Genomic DNA, 17750 nt, shown 5'->3' with positions numbered 1-17750 from the left:
GAAAGAAGGAAAAAAAAAAAAAAAAAGCAAGAAAAGAAAGGACTTTCATTAAGATGCTTTCTCTGTCTATCTCATTCAAGCTTTTGTGCACTTATTGTAGCTGAATGAAATGATCTCTCTTTTATTTCTCTCTATCTATCTAGATCTTTGTAAAAAAGGATGAAGTTTAGTTAGAGTCGATCATCCATCATCATTTCACTATATGGAGTACTAGTAAGTGGGATGAGTGAGACAGTTCTGAAATCTTGCCGGTAATGGAAAGTTCCGGCTTTGCATTTTTTTCACCGTCCAGCTATTTTCAGTAGTTGTTTTGTTTGATTCTTGTATGTGTGGTGTGGGTATCTGTGTTTACGGAGAGAAAGTAATAAAGCAAAAGAGTTTGTTGTAGAGAGAAAGTGAGAGAGCAGAGAAAGCAAGGATCTAAGATGCTCTTTAGTTGCTGCTAGTACTACTACTCATCATCACATTCATATCTTCTTCTCTTGATTTGCTTGTTTTTATCTTCATCCCTAGAGAAGAAGTAGAATCAAACCCATTCATTTCACTCTCTAGCTGGCTACTACTACTAGTACTGGTGTGTGTGTGAAGATGATGAACAAATACATCTCAAATGGTGATGGTGATAATGAGATCTGTAACACTAACAACCCATCAATGGTATCATTTGTAGGGTTAGATACTAACAATCAAAAGCATTTTGGAGAATGGGAGACAAACAACATTTCTAGTCATCATCAGCAGCACCGTCATCACCAACCTACAGCTACAAACAACAACAACAACCACAACACTGTAAACCCTAATTTTCTAAACTCATCATCAACAACCAACAACAACATCTTTGAGAATTTCAACAACAATTTTTTATCAACAACTCCTCATTCCTCAACATTATTTCCTTCCAACAATTTCTTCTCACCAACATCATCTTCAAGTACTTATAACAATAATAACAACTCAACCCAATTTCTTGATTTCCCACCATCTTCTTCTACTTCGACAAATTTCTTCTTAAAAAACAAACCACAACTTAATTCTAGTAGTAGTTTTGATGGGTCGGGATTATATTATAACAGTATAAACAATGATTATAGAAGAATTGGGTTAAATCTTGGTCATAGAACATATTTTTCTTCGAGAGAATCAACCATGATGCTCGATCGACTAGTTAGAAGACCAAGAGGGTTTTATCTGGAAAATCAAGTCCCTAGATGTCAAGCAGAAGGTTGTAACGTTGAGCTTACACATGCTAAACATTATCATAGAAGACATAAGGTTTGTGAGTTTCATTCTAAGGCTACTAAAGTTGTTGCTGGTGGTATTGAGCAAAGATTTTGCCAACAATGCAGCAGGTAATTAAACTAAATTATGTGCTCAAACTTCTTCATTTTTTAATTTTTGTTAAGTTAAAATGGTTTTTTTTTTTATATTCGATTTATCATCAAATCATTCTAGGTCATGTTCATGATTTCCTTGTGTTATTTTTTCTTTTAACCTCTTTATTTTATGTTGTCCCAAAATTTGTGAGCAGATCTACAAGAGTTTGGGTTGGATTTTTGATGCAGTGCTAGCAAGAAAGTCAGGTCATATATAATGGAGGAAATATAAACAAGTATAAAAATTATAGATAGTTCTTGTGAATAGCTAGCCACTAAGACTAGAACTTTGAAGCAACATTAAACAATTAAACCATCCTTGTTCTTGCTATTTTTCTTCTATTTTAGATTCAAAGTTTTAACTTCAATATGCAGAAGATATGTATACATTAGATCTGTTGATTTGTTGTGTGTATATTTAGGAACATGTAAAATCCAAATTAAGTTAATGATTCATTCTCAAACATTCTCTATCTAATCATCATTGTATGTTAACGTTTATCACTAATCATATACGTACATCCAAATTAACCCTTTTCTTGGCTTTGTTATATAGCACCTATTTTTACATATGATAATGGAAAGTTAGATGATAATATTGCGACTCTTTCATGAATTCTCACTTTCTCTCTCTCTAAGTCATCTTTTAACTTCTCTTTAATTTATTGGTTGATGGAGGGCAGATTTCATGTATTGGCTGAGTTTGATGAATCAAAAAGAAGCTGTAGAAAACGTTTGGCTGATCACAATCGTAGAAGAAGAAAGCCTCATCAACCCTCTGGTCCATACAATGAAACCTCTTCCTCCTCTTCTGCTGTTAAACCTGTTGCTTCTGAAAATGGTACGTTCCTTCTCTGTCTTTAATTCTTAACTCTTTTAGTTAACAGTACCCCCTCTCAATCTCTCTCTACTTCCATGGAATACTTGGTGCAATACAACCAAAACAAAATTATATATGTATTCATAAAGTTTTGTTTTCTTGAACTATAATTTGTTGGGAAAAAAATAGAAACAGGAAATTTACAGATGGGTTCGTCATCATCAAGATCATTATCAGAATTAGTAGCAGCTCAAGATCATAATAGTAACCAACAACAAGATATGTCTCTATCATCTTCATCAGCCACACTTTCTCTGATGATCCCAAAATGCACCACCACCACCAACAACAACAATCACAAATCAATTCCTACTACAAAAGCTGCAGATACATCGTCACTGATGACCCACTTCATCAGTAATAGTTGTTCACCTCCTAGTAGTGGCCCACACCATTCTCCTCATGAACATAATCCATCACAACCGTTCATATCCACCGAGGCTAATTCTCCTAGTGCAGTTTCGTTGTCTTCTTATCAGAATCTGTTCTTTCCTAACGTTAACTCTAATGAACGACATCACCGTGTGGAAGACGATCACGAGGAGGAGTTAACGTTACAACAATCAGCTGCAGATCAGCATGGCGCGTCTACAACGTCAGAAATTGATCATGAGGACTTGCACAATCTATTGCATTTGCGTCAGGCGATGTTCGGTGTTGAATTTGTTTGATGATATAACATCTGGGTTTTCATCAAGGATTAATTCATGAATTGATTAGGGAGTTCAAAGGTATTTATTATTAACATCAAAGTTCAAACACGACTAGCTATATAGCTCTAGCTGATTAGTGTTATAAGCGAGAATGAAATCTAGGGTAATTTTAATAGGTATGAGGTCCATATATATCAAATATATAGATATATATATAATAATTGTAACTGTTATTGCGAGAGATATACATATTTCCATTTGAAACTTATCTTCTTCGATTTCCTGTAACAGTTAGAAACCAACCCTTCTTTATTGTTGTGGTTGTGGTTGTGGGTTGGTGCCAAGCATATACTGCTAAACATACATGATGTACATCCATAATCCATGCATGGCATAAGTAAACCCTTCTAGGTGTTGTCCTATTCATATGCACCACTGTGATGCAAACTAGAAGATTGCCTTGTATATCTCATGTTATGCGCCTTATGCAAACTAGATAGCGTTCAGTACTACCCCTAGTTAGTAAGTTCACGAATGATTCGCGAATCATTCGCGAATTTTTCCGTATCACGAATTTTACCGTCTTATTCGCGTACGTTTGCAACTCCGAACCCAAGTCGCGTATTATGTGGCATTCCTGGATTATTCGTGAATCGTTCACGAATTTTACGTATCCCGAATGATTCGTCCGGTTAATTCGCCATAAATTCTTTAGCTTTTACTTTTCAAAGACTCCACTTTTTGGGATTTACTGCCTCCCGAACATACACGACCGAATATTAGACGTGTTGTAATTTTTATGAAACAAAAACGACTGAAGAGATTTGAAGGTGAAGGTGAAAGAGATCTCAAACTCACTAACCAAGCATCTAAACCACCATACGACGTCCTTTTGGATAACTAATGTTGTATATATTATTAATATCATCATATTGAGTTTATTTTTTCCTTAAATAACTCACACATATGCATAAAAATTGGTCTATGACCTTATAAATACAAATTATTTGTTATATATAGATACCGAATTTTCAGAGCCGAACTCACATTTATAAATCGAATTATACACGTACGTATGCCGTTCCGAATTAATGACGAATCACGTCCCGTTGACCGAATTTTGGACCGAATATGGATTTTACAAAACCGTGTAATACTCGTACGTTTGCCGTTCCGTACGCTTGCCGAATCCCGAATTGCTAACTAGGTTACCCCCTGCCCAGGCCAATATGCATATAGCTCTTGTTTGATGAGCAACAAACCAATGCATCTTGATTGACACTAAGGTTTTTCGTCCAACCGTCATATCGGGGTGGTGTTGCTCACCAGTTACCACGAAGTCCAAAATGCAGTACTTTTAATCACATACATACTGGCATGCAAGATCTTTATGTATAGCTTGGACGAATATTCACTCATTATATCTAGGGATAGGATTACGTAATTGTATCTTCTTCTTATTTGCAAGGCAACAACAATGACCCTGCACACAGTTGTAAGTAGCCAGACGGAAATAGATGTCCACTATACGCAATGAAGTTGAAAACAGTCGATGTTATTATGATGGACCGATATATGATTAATTTGCCATATATACTGCATGACGACCATGATGCATGTATGTATTTCGATATACGAATTAACTGTAGGCGTGTGAAGTACTAAAAATTGTAAATGAATGGACTCAACAAATTTAGTTTGCTATCTACCGGTGAAATATTAGTCAGGATCCAGTCTATCGCCAATTTATACTGGTGCCGCTAAATGTGTTTTTTGACTCAAAATTGTATTGCAAGATCATATAAACATCATTAGACAAATCCATCCACAAAAAGGAAAGCAAAAAGAACTACACTTAGCATATCTGCAATACAATAATGGTAATTTTATATGAGTAATAAATTTTCACTGAAATTGCTGACATGTTAAATGTGTAATAATAAATTCTCTATCATAATCCGTAAAACACGTATCAGATGATTTCACGTGGAAAGGCACCTCATAAGGCAGGACCAATAGGAAAGTCCTTGGACCCACCACAGAAGGATCACTGTTTAACATCAGAACCAAAACACATACAAAAATGCTTCAAAAAAATACTAAAACACACGCAAACCGGTTCATTTCAGTGAAATCATAATACCAGCGTCAGCGGGTATTTAAATGGAGACTGAAATTTTGGTGAGGGTATTATTATCGTATATTCATTCCTCAGACAACGTCAATATTATCTTCAAATTTTACCTCTGCATTCATTCTGTTGGACGATTAAAGAACCCTTAGGTTAGGAAACAATATCAAGACAGCAAACAATAGAGATTCATTTAAATGCCTGTATGGATGATAGACTGGCGGAAGTATCGAACATTTACTCGGAATAAAGAACATATCATGTCCACGGAGAAAAGCGGTGCCAATCCCTGTCTACACAAACGAAAAGTTGAATGTTCTGCAACTTTCTATACAAAGTTGCAAAGCAGTCAGTGCCTGTTCTGCGGTTGCACCTTCACAGTTCGTAAGGTCTCTTGAGTGAGGCCCTTGTGTTGATTTATTGATTTATTTGCAACACTGAAATGACAGTGATTTAATAATTTTTCATAAAATCTGTTTTACCAATTATTTTGATGCTGTGACACATGGATCAAGGTATAGTGTGAAAATCAACATGCCACTGAGATTAAATGGATTGGTTGGATCAGCTCCACACAGTCTACGTCTGCACCATCATCAATACAAAAGACTCCAAAAGAAACCCTAGAATCAATATCCCTCTCTGTTCCCTTCCTTCACATTAGTCAGTCAGTCAGATAGTTGTTGTAAACCTGTCAGTATGTTAGCATCAAGTAAATGGCTTCCTTCTTCACGATCATCAGCTTTTCTTCTGCGGTCTCGATTTAAAGGTGGATCACAGCGGTTAACTACGTGTTTACATCTAACATAATGTGTGGGTCCCACGAAGTACAGTTTTGTCTTTTCCTTGCATCCCAATTTTCATTGATTCAGAGTAATTATTTGATTGGTGTTGCAGGGAGGAAGTGAGCACTGCCCGTCCATAATAAGATAAAATTTTGGAGTCAGAACTGTACGGACATCGTTTCCTTGCAGCCTTTCTTGAGATTGTTCTGGTGGCAATCCTGTGTCCCTGAGAGTATCATTTGTTACACGATCATACGGGATAATACCTATCTTATATTGGTACAATAGTCCAATGTTTGGTCCCCATGTTTTTTTCATAATATGTGTCACTAACTTTAGATCTTTAGCTAAGGGGACGATTTTCCTTCGGTATAACTTAATTGTGGTGAAATCCAAATTTTATAATCTTTCACGTAGTCTAAATGTAGCGATATTCCTTAAATATATTTTAAAACTGATCACATCTGATGTTTTTGTAACTAATAGCGCGTTTGGAGGCACATCCAGAAGCGACTTTTTGACTTCTATAAATTAAAAAACAAGAAGTTAGTTTGGATATGAAACTTCAGAACGACTTGTAGAAGCAAAAAAGTCGACTTTTTGTGAAGCAAAATATCCTGGCTTCCGACTTCTACTTCCGACTTCTGCTTCTAGTATCCAAAAACGATATAAAGGAAATCACACGAAAACTGAGTTTTCCTGTGATTTTTTACTTTACGGAAACTCAGTTTTCGTTTGTCCAATGAAATGGATATTAAGTATTCGTGTGCACTTATGCGGAAACTGAGTTTCCGTTTCCGTAAATTTTATTTGTTTGACCTTTTTTTTTGTTACACTCCTGTCCGACCGTAACTATTCATCATTCTCAACGACTCTATTTTCTCCACCGTCGGATCCCAACGGATATTTTTTTCAATTTTTTTCTTTCGAAAATGTCATAATACAAACTTGTTTTTCTTATCAAATCACTCCAAAATCCAAATCATACTCGTGAGATTGGAGTATACCTAATGAGACAAAAATAGGGTCATTAGGAAGTAAAATCCAAAACCCCTTAGCCACATATTTTTAAAAATGGCTAATCTACCCTTGCTTAATTAATACTAATAAATCTGTTTAGTATAAATTAGCTTTTTTAGTTAATTAGTTGATAAAAATTATGAAATTATGTTTTATTTAGATTGAACTCACGGATTATGTGGAAAGATTTTTTAGGAAAAAAATTGTTTTGAGAATTTGGTTTGTAATGGAAATGAAACCACACTAGCCAAAACACTTCTAAAAAGAGGATTGCAAAGCTTCTTAATGGTTAAGGCTGCATAAGAACCGGCCCGAAACCAGTGTACCGAACCATATTCGAAAAACCCGGCCCGGAACCGAACCAGAAACTGTGTAGGAGGTACAGGGAATGAGAATGTATATGAGAACCGGTGTAGATCGGGAAAAGTACTTGGTTCTTGGGAAGTACCGGCTTGAACCGGCATGAAATTCCCGATTAATAAGAGTTGTTGATTAGAATTTTATGGGTTAATCTCAGCCATCCATTCTAGGTTTCGTAATTAGAGGTTATAAAAAAATGTTCAACCTGTTTGAAACAACAATTGAGCACAAACACCATCTTCGTCTTGTCCAAGTTCTAATCATACTTTCTATCCCAAATCAACAACAATACTACTATCTCTTCACCTGCAAAACAACTCAACCCATGACTTCATTAATCTTCTTCACCCTGAATCTGAGAATGACCCAATTGCAAGCCTAAACTACCAATTTTTCTTCTCATAAATTGATCAGAGATCCATCTTATACAAACCCTAAATCATCATCAATTTCTCAATTCAAATCAGTTCAAACCCCTAGAATCAATTGAACCCATCTCTACAATTCAATCACCAGCAGAAGTACCTATTTAATCTTCAATTATTCATCTCTTTCTCGCTGTGAATCAGCAACGAAAATCATGGACCCAACTCATTCCCACACATGAAAAGTCAATTTCATTGTTGTTGCTTGCAATTACCAAAAATATCATATAATCCAATTCAAATCCTAGTATTATCCCAAATATGTTTTCTAGTCAATTCCCACCTTCTCAAAATTCATCTTCAAGCCAATTTGTTGAAACTCCATTTGCAAATCAATTTCCAAAGTCTTTTAATGTCCCTTGCGGTATCCACTTTCAAAAAGGATATCCTCCAAGAGCCAACCAAACTACAATACTTGGATCGTCGTTTGGTGGATTAAGTAATAATATTAGAATTCATACACGCAACCAAGCACTAAAGGAGTCACTAAAGGGTCATGTTAACCAAGCACACCCACAACACCTTCATCGCAAGATTCCCAAATAAACAATGCGGGCGTAAAAGTTGTGAACTATCTAAAAGAATCCTGAATGGAAATCGGACCTCGTCAGCAACACCAAAGCGAAATTATGGAAAGGTTGCTAGCAAGAACACAACAACAAATTGCACAGAATCAAGAGAGATATGAAAGGTAAATAATGCAAACGGATCTCGATAGGTTGGCTCCAACTGCAAGATTATACTTTGAATTAAAGCTGAACGCCATCTTGGTTATGCAGACGGGTAAGCATGAACCTCCTCTATCCTCATCTTCATCCCACAAAACCCATTCCAGTTTTAATTAAAATTTTGTTAGTTTTAAGTTATTGAGGTCAGATTTTATTAAGTAATGTTGTATTTGAGTTTCAGTTTTTATTTGACTAATGTTCTGCTCTAGTTATGTTTTTATTTAAGTGGTTTCGAAACATAGTATTCCTTTTCCTAAGTAATACGAAAGTTTATATCTTTTTCCTATTATTTGAATTCAATTTTGAACACCCCATCCTCAATTATTTTTTCAATGACTACTTCCAAACGACTATGTTTCAACAACTATTTTCCAGCGACTATTTTGCAACGGCTATTTTTGAACTACTATTTCCGACGGATATTATAAATTGTGATATTCTTATCCAAACAACACACACCTATTTTCATATACTTTGCAGAGCTAATTTATCATCTACTCTTTCTAACCCTCTTCATACCTCTACATACAAGCATGATATCATTTAAATCAATTAAAGATTTGGCCATAATTGATTCAGATTTTTGATTGTCGTTGTTTTTTTAGTAAATAGGATTCGAACTCTAAGACTTGTTGAGATTAATTTTAAAGGAATAAAAGCGAGAGTCACTGGGATTAGGATTCCACCGAATTCATATCAATAGGTTCAATTATTCATTCTCAATAATTATCGCTCAATAAAACAACATCGACTCTTATTGTTGCCAAGGTAGATTCTCCAAACATTAGTTATAAATCGTAAGCATGGGACATCAAACATCTAAACAAGCATGACCTATCTAATAAAATAATAACTAATTTTTTCAAATCATAATTCTATTTTAATTAAGTAAAAAGTCTAATAAAGAATACAATAATTTTACTCAAGTATGAAATTCGGCTTCCTCCGTCGTCCCGGTGATGGGGTTTAGCTCCACATGGTGAAAACACTCTCAAATAATATTTCATTGCTCAAATAGTGTTTACAAAGACGAGAAAAAGAGAAAATCAATTAAAACAGGGAATCACAACGTTTATAAGCGTTGGAAACCCACTGACACAAAGAATAACGGAAAACTGTCGCAGTGGACAGTCTTATTTCCTAAGCGTAAACGACAGTTTTTTTACGACTGTCTTTGCAAGTCTGTTCTTCGTTCTTCACTGTTTTTCTGTTGCTGCTGCAGATTTCTCTGCAGCAATTCTCTCGACTCTGTAGCCTCCCCAATCACTCGATTTATACTCCACAGGTCGAGAAAATCTTTGTAGTAACTCCATATATTCTTTCTTTACTTTTCTGCATGGTTACGATATTTTATTTCCATTCTTCTTCTTTCTTCTCTTCTCACACGTCTTCTACAACTCAGCACACTCCTTACACGCTGAATACAACTCCAAGGTAGAGTAATACTCGTGCAAGCATGGTATATTCACGTAATCTGCTTAACAGAACCCCATGAAACTCTCGTGCTCTGTTTTCACCAATCCACGTAAACATCCCACTTTTCTCGATTCCAACTCATATATCATTCCTGTTTTAGTCAAACAGGATATTCTAAACTGATTTCAGGGATTAAATCTCCACCGAGCTTCTCCAAAATCTTCACAAAATCTATACAGGGAATATCGCAGGTGACACACCGTTTTCCCTGTTTTATCTTCAAGTTCGATATCCGACCCAAACTGATTGAAACTATCGACCATACCATCCCTATTTAGTAGAAAAAAACCGGTTTCATTCCAAATCTGAGGTTTAGTCTCTCTCGAACTCCCCACAATCCTTCACAGAAATTTTCGGGTTTTTAAGCCTTCCCTGTTTTCTTCTCTGTGACGATATAGCCCAAGTTAATCCAATCCAAAGCCCTTACCAACCCTGTTTGGGTCTAATAAAGCTATCACAAAGAAATCAGCGATTGAATCTCTCCCTATTATGCCCAAAAATAAAACCCTAAATTCTGTTCTTCACTGCCATATTTTCCCGCCAAAACTGTTCTTGCTATTTCCATCAATCATTGATTATCCAACCAAATGTAACTGAACCAAAGCACATTACCACCTCTGTTTAGGCCCTAGGAACAAACCCATTTGATTTCAGCGCTTTAGTCTCTTCCTAACGCCTTCAAATCTTCAACCCTAATTCTGCAGCCATTTTCCCGCCAAAATTCAAAATTCAAACGAAGAAGATGACTTCCCCTTATCCAGATCCAGCGTCCCTTTAGCAATTTGGGGTATATTTAGTAATTTTTGGGGTGCAAATAGTAACTGGGTTATCCCTTAGTAATTGAGGTGCCCCTTAACCAGCGATGAGAGTCCGAATAACATCCGTCCTCCGGGGTACAAAAACCACTTTTCGAGCAACTTTCTCCATAAGAGCTTATTTCACAAAAACACCTACACACAAGTTTATTAGTGATAAAGTGAGTCCCAGCTAATGTATTTATGGGTGAAAATGTGTCGCACTTTCTTGCTCATCAAATTCCCCCACACTTACATTTTGCTAGTCCTCGAGCAAAACAGAAAACTGACCCGCTACACAACTGGTCATATAATAAGAGACATAGAGAGACCCGCTACACAGCTGGTCATAATTTTTTTTTTTTAAGACCCGCTACACAACTGGTCATATAATGCAAGAACAAAGAAAAGACCCGCTACACAGCTGGTCATAACCCTAACAATCATTTTTTTTTATATAGACCCGCTACACAGCTGATTATTATTATTTTATTTTTTGGAGACCCGCTACAAAGATGGTCATAAAATGCAAGGAAATTCCTGAAAAAGAAAAGTAAAACGTTAACCACTCCCCCACACTTAAACATTACATTGTCGTCAATGTAATTGAGTCATCCAATGCAAAATTTAAGATGGGAAATCCATAAGATGAAAAAAAGTAAATGAAAATATAAAAATAAAAATAAAATAAAAAAATACACCTACTGGAATGTACAAAAAAGGATCCCCAAAAATTAACAACCTGAAAATTTGGGGATCGACCCAAAATACAACATTTGTAAATGATAGCTTCAAACTTATGTTATAACGATGCGGAGACACTGAAACTATCAAAAACAAAGATTTACCCCTAAACCATGTTTTTACTGCACAAGGAAGTGCATAAAGAACAAAATATGGGGATTCTATTGAGACTGGGGAATTATCAATTGACTCATGCACTGTATCAGGAATAGGCAATTCCTCTGGGTATTTAGATGCAAAGTACTCCAATAAAATTTTAGAAGCACACAATTCTAACCCTAAATTAGGTAATTTTTGGAAGTCTAGGGGTCTAGAAACAACCTGTAAGTCAGGTGAATGCTTTTGCGAGATAAATTCATCTAAAGAATTAAGCAAATCTTCTGCACAATCATCCACAGGGTCATCTATATATTCAGTATGGCACAAAGAGTCACTACATGATTCATCATCATCAAAAGCAAATAATCTTTGACATTCAAGAACTCTCAATCTTTGTTCCAAACTAGGTGGTGTGTGTTTATAATACTTCTCGTATATCTCTAAAGGAGATTCTTCACTTACCGCATGTGGATCAAAAACTCCATACCGTTGCCTATGCATGTATTCACCAAGCGTCATCGCAGATGAGGTTTCCTGATAATTTGAATTTCTACGCATATATTCCGCCAGCGTCATCGTAGATGACGTCTCCTCAGAAGAAGTCATCATCCTCAAAAAGTCCCTGAAAACAAATACAAAAAGAAACGCATAAAAAGGAAAAAAAGAAAATCTAAAATGAAATTAAAATACTGTAAAAAAAATAAATAAATAAACCTAAAAATTAATCTAAAAAACAAATCCGCGTCGGCGGCGCCAAAATGATTCAGATTTTTGATTGTCGTTGTTTTTTAAGTAAATAGGATTTGAACTCTAAGACTTGTTGAGATTAATTTTAAAGGAATAAAAGCGATAGTCATTGGGATTAGGATTCCACCGAATTCATATCAATAGGTTCAATTATTCATTCTCAACAATTATCGCTCAATAAAACAACATCGACTCTTATTGTTGCCAAGGTAGATTCTCCAAACATTAGTTATAAATCGTAAGCATGGGACATCAAACATCTAAGCAAGCATGACCCATCTAATAAAATAATAACTGATTTTTTCAAATCATAATTCTATTTTAATTAAGTGAAAAAGTCAAATAAAGAATACAATAATTTTACCCAAGTATGAAATTCGGCTTCCTCCGTCGTCCCGGTGATGGGGTTTAGCTCCACATGGTGAAAACACTCTCAAAATAATATTTCATTGCTCCTATAGTGTTTACAAAGAAGAGAAAAAGAGAAAATCAATTAAAACAGGGAATCGCAACGTTTATAAGCGTTGGAAACCCACTGACACAAAGAATAACGGAAAACTGTCGCAGTGGACAGTCTTATTTCTTAAGCGTAAACGACAGTTTTTTTACGACTGTCTTTGCAAGTCTGTTCTTCGTTCTTCGACTCTGTAGCCTCCCCAATCACTCGATTTATACTCCACAGGTCGAGAAAATCTTTGTAGTCACTCCATATATTCTTTCTTTACTTGGCTGCATAGTTACGATATTTTATTTTCATTCTTCTTCTTTCTTTTCTTCTCACACGTCTTCTACAACTCAGCACACTCCTTACACGCTGAATACAACTCCAAGGCAGAGTAAAACTCGTGCAAGCATGGTATATTCACGTAATCTTCTTAACAGAACCCCATGAAACTCTCGTGCTCTGTTTTCACCAATCCACGTAACCATCCCACTTTTCTCGATTCCAACTCATATACCAGTCCTGTTTTAGTCAAACATGATATTCTAAACTGATTTCAGCGATTAAATCTCCACCGAGCTTCTCCAAAATCTTCACAAAATCTAAACAGGGAATATCGCAGGTGACACACCATTTTCCCTGTTTATCTTCAAGTTCGATATCCGGCCCAAACTGATTGAAACTATCGACCATACCATCCCTGTTTAGTAGAAACAAACCGGTTTCAATCCAAATCCGAGGTTTAGTCTCTCTCGTACTCCCCACAATCCTTCACAGAAAATTTCGGATTTTTAAGCCTTTCATGTTTTCTTCTCTCTGACGATATGGCCCAAGTTAATCCAATCCAAAGCCCTTACCAACCCTGTCTGGGTTTAATAATGCTATCACAAAGAAATCAGCGATTGAATCTCTCCCTAGAATGCCCAAAAATCAAACCCTAAATTTTGTTCTTCACTGCCATATTTTCCCGCCAAAACTGTTCTTGCTATTTCCATCAATCGTTGATTATCCAACCAAATATAACTGAACCAAAGCACATTACCACCTCTGTTTAGGCCCTAGGAACAAACCCATTTGATTTCAGCGCTTTAGTCTCTTCCTAACGCCTTCAAATCTTCAACCCTAATTCTGCAGCCATTTTCCCGCCAAAATTCAAAATTCAAACGAAGAAGATGAATGCCCCTTATCCAGATCCAGCGTCCCTTTAGCAATTTGGGGTATATTTAGTAATTCTTGGGATGTGAATAGTAATTGGGTTACCCCTTAGTAATTGAGGTTCCCCTTAACCAGCGATGAGAGTCTGAATAACACGCGTCCTCCGGGGTACAAAAACCACTTTTCGAGCAACTTTCTCCATAAGAGCTTATTTCACAAAAACACCTACAAACAAGTTTATTAGTGATAAAGTGAGTCCCAGCTAATGTATTTATGGGTGAAAATGTGTCGCACTTTCGTGCTCATCAATAGTCAAAACATGGTACATCGAAATTCGAGTTATAGATCTCTCCCGTAAGGGTAGTTACTGAAACCTTTTTGGCGAAGATATATAACCAACATAGGCGAGATTATGGGAATCCAAAAAGAAGAAGTCTTGAAGAAATTCACGATAGGTACTGAGTTATCCAAAAAGGCATATGTGATTTTATATATATCTAACATTAGCTACCGAAATAGTCAAGTTTAGATTCACACTCAATAAATATAGATCTCAAAGAGAAACTATAGAGAATGACGATCTCATGCAATTAATCAATCATATCTATCAAAGATAAACTGATTCTAGTTGGATCCAAGCCGATCAATATTTGTTCATTAAAACTACAAGATACAAAAACTAATAAAAAATCCTCTTCGTCTTCAAATCTTCTATTGCCTTCAAATATCTGCACAACAACACTTGAATCCTCTTGTGATCAATCACGCACAGAACGGAGTCTGTTAACAATAGATTGTCACAAGATGTCTTTAGATCTAACAACAGTTCTAAAGATCCCGTCGATACTTTGATCTAGTCTGACTGAATGATATATCATAAGAGAAGATTCTTAAGAATAAACAAACTATGTGCAATCAAAGTTTCAACAATCATTAGTCAATAAAATCAATAATCGAAAACTACAATAACAATGCAATTATCTAGTTTCCCACCAACAGTACTCGTAGAGCATCTTGATCCCACAGAAGTCTTTAAACAAGCGGTTGTAAAAGATTTCACCTAATTAGGATACGTTCCTCTCCAAATAGACGGCTCCACCAGAAATAACAAGAAATAAAGTTTTCATGGGTCTTAGAATAGTTTGCTAGAAATGCAAACTTAGGTATTTATAGACCAAGGTTGTGTGGACACCAAGGAATTTCCAAAACCGAAAATATTCTTAGAATATGCAAAAAATGCCCAAATTCGGTTTTCCTAATTCCAATAAATGTAGTCCAATATTTTCCGGAATCTCTCATAGAAAATCTCCAATTAGTAAACGCACATTATGATGTTATTTTCAATTGAGTTGTAGTAAAAAGATGACTCGTTCCCTCATATTTGTTGAGAATTTGTTTTAAGACTTAATAAAGAAAATAAGGAAAAATATATATACACAATTTGTCACAAGATGAAGAGACGGTGAGACGCGGGATTCCACTACTTTTCATATTGTTATGGTTCAGTCATTAACTCTAGACAATATAGCTCAAACAAAAGAAGTTGTGACTCTAGTTCTTTGTCAAAAATAGATTTCGTAAAATATTATTTGTAAGTTAAAAGCATGACGCATCTAAAGTATTTAGAACTAAGCATGCGGCATCTAACAAAATAACAAATAATTAACAGAAATCATAAAGCAATTAAATTTATGCAAAAAGTCAATAAAAAAATTAATTCATTTACCACAATCATGAAAAGTTGCTTCTTCCGTTGTCCCAGTGATAGGGTTTAGCTCATCATGTTGTTGGAAACACGCTCGAAATTCATTATTATTGCTCAAAAATGGTTTACAAATGATGAAAAGGGAGAAATATAGTGAAAATCGGGTTTGTAACAGTTATATGTGTTACAAACCAGAACGACTCACAGTATGTGTCACTGATACTATAGCAAATAAGTCTGCCTCTGATGTACGACCTCGCCTGTGAGTCGTTATCACTGTAGAAAAACGATTGTCTTTGCTGGTCCGTTCTTCGTGTTCTTCAGTATTTTTCTGGTGCTGCTGCAGATTTCTCTGCAGCTTGATTTTTCGACTCTGTAGTGCTCTATCCTATCCCCTAACTCTCCACCCCCCTCAAATGTGCTCTCTAGCTCTCTATTTATACACACAAATACACATTACTCAAATATATTCTTCCATAACTCCAAAATCTTCTTCTTTTTAGTTAAAAATATCTTCAAGAATTTTTCCTTCTCTTTATTCTCCATATTTCTTTACTAAACTCATATCTTCTTTAATTCTCAAAATAAAATCCAAGATAAAATCTTCCAAGGATATTTCTCTTGTTTAATACAAGATAACTTCATTTTTCTTCAAATTCTTCCTGTTTATAAGGCAAGAAGATATTCTTATCTTAAAGATAATAAATCCTTTACCGGTGGAACCAAATTTCGCGCAAATATTCTTTTTGAATGTTGAAGATGAAGGGTGCCTCTTATCCTTCTGTTGGGGTGCCGACAGTAACTTGGGTGCTGAGAACAAATTTGGGCTGCACATAACCGCGGGTTCCCCTTAGACAAATCTGAGGTCCGCTTAGCAAATGTCCTCCGGGGGTGCCTTTAGCAGTTTTTCGAGCCGATTCTTCCAAAAATACCTACAAACACACAAAACACCAAAATAAGTACAAAATCGAGTACTAACATAGAGAAAATTGAGGAAAATTTAGACACAAAAATGTGTCTATCAAATACCCCCAAACTTATTATTTGCTAGTCCTCGAGCAAATTTATTCTAGAAAATAAAGTCTACACTTAGCATGTGCAGCAAGCCGTTAAACCGCTAGGTGGCCCTAGCGGCGGAGTGTTGTCTCCAGGGGGTTTACCAGAGGTGTACCCACAAAACCTTTACTCCAGACCCTAACTATCTACGCAGAACCTTGGAAGGCACTAAAGAATCTCCTTGGTTGGCATACTTATTGACTACAGGAGGAAGTACCCTGATGCGAAATTCCAATTGATGTACACGAGTTTGCACTCAAGCATACTAAAATTCATATAAAGTGACAGAGCTCTACTCAGATAGTTTCTGGACCTCACAAACCGGAGTCAACCAATCACATGGATAGATTAAGAAGATGGATGTAGAGAAAAACGTAGATGATGTTGACTAAGGTGAACCTATCCTAATGGACTGAGATACTGGTATGGACTAATATCAACACACTAGAAAATACAAGGGAACCAGTGGTCGATAATCCTAACTCTAGGTCAACTCACTGGAAAATACAAGGGTACCAGTGGTCGACTTTATTGTATTTATTCTGGTTGGTCTGGTCTCAATTTTTATTTTTAGTTTTTATTTTTTATTTTTTATATTTTTTTTTTATTTTTGTATCTCAGTCACTCTATTTCACCCTAGTAATGGTAAAAAGAAAAAAAAGAAGTGATCATGATTCTTTCGATGTTTCCATCACGAGGATATGGCGAAACTACCATGTTTTCTTTTCTAACACCTGAGCTCTGTGCTTTTATGAATAGACTCTTCTAGATGTTTCCATCTAATCAGTTTGGTTCCTCAACTCCTACAACCAAAATGTTCCCATCCACTTACATTGGTTAATCCCAACCTTAATAAGCATAGATTTCTAGGCTCTGGAGTTTATTTATTGCAACTAAAAAGTTTCTCCCATACCCCCAAACTTAAATCTAACATTGTCCTCAATGTTCTAAAGATAAAATTAAAAACATGAACAAGGAGAAACGATTACCACTTAAAGCAAAAGAGTTAAGGAAAGAAATAAGGAAGAATATTACTGTGTCACATGAAAATGGGTTACCTCCCAAGAAGTGCTAAGTTTAAAGTCTTAAGCCAGACATTGGAAGAATTAGTCACCTCGTAGAATCATAAAGTAGTAGCCGGAATAACTGTGGGTCATCTGGATCAAAAAGTGTT

At 35.8% G+C, this 17750-nt stretch overlaps 1 protein-coding gene across 1 annotated transcript; it reads left to right on the top strand.

Moving 5' to 3' along the window:
* The first annotated feature begins 74 nt into the window (after positions 1 to 74).
* LOC113299272 (squamosa promoter-binding-like protein 8) lies at positions 75 to 3177 on the top strand. The gene is made up of 3 exons (XM_026548274.1): positions 75 to 1352; positions 2060 to 2217; positions 2386 to 3177. Exons 1-3 carry the CDS (start codon positions 589 to 591, stop codon positions 2925 to 2927), a joined length of 1464 nt encoding a protein of 487 aa, XP_026404059.1. The 5' UTR covers positions 75 to 588; the 3' UTR covers positions 2928 to 3177.
* The last annotated feature ends 14573 nt before the right edge of the window (positions 3178 to 17750 follow it).

The sequence above is a fragment of the Papaver somniferum genome, chromosome 7 (genome assembly GCF_003573695.1).
Source record: "Papaver somniferum cultivar HN1 chromosome 7, ASM357369v1, whole genome shotgun sequence".
NCBI classification, from domain to species: domain Eukaryota; kingdom Viridiplantae; phylum Streptophyta; class Magnoliopsida; order Ranunculales; family Papaveraceae; genus Papaver; species Papaver somniferum.
This window is presented reverse-complemented; position numbering and strand designations above follow the sequence as displayed.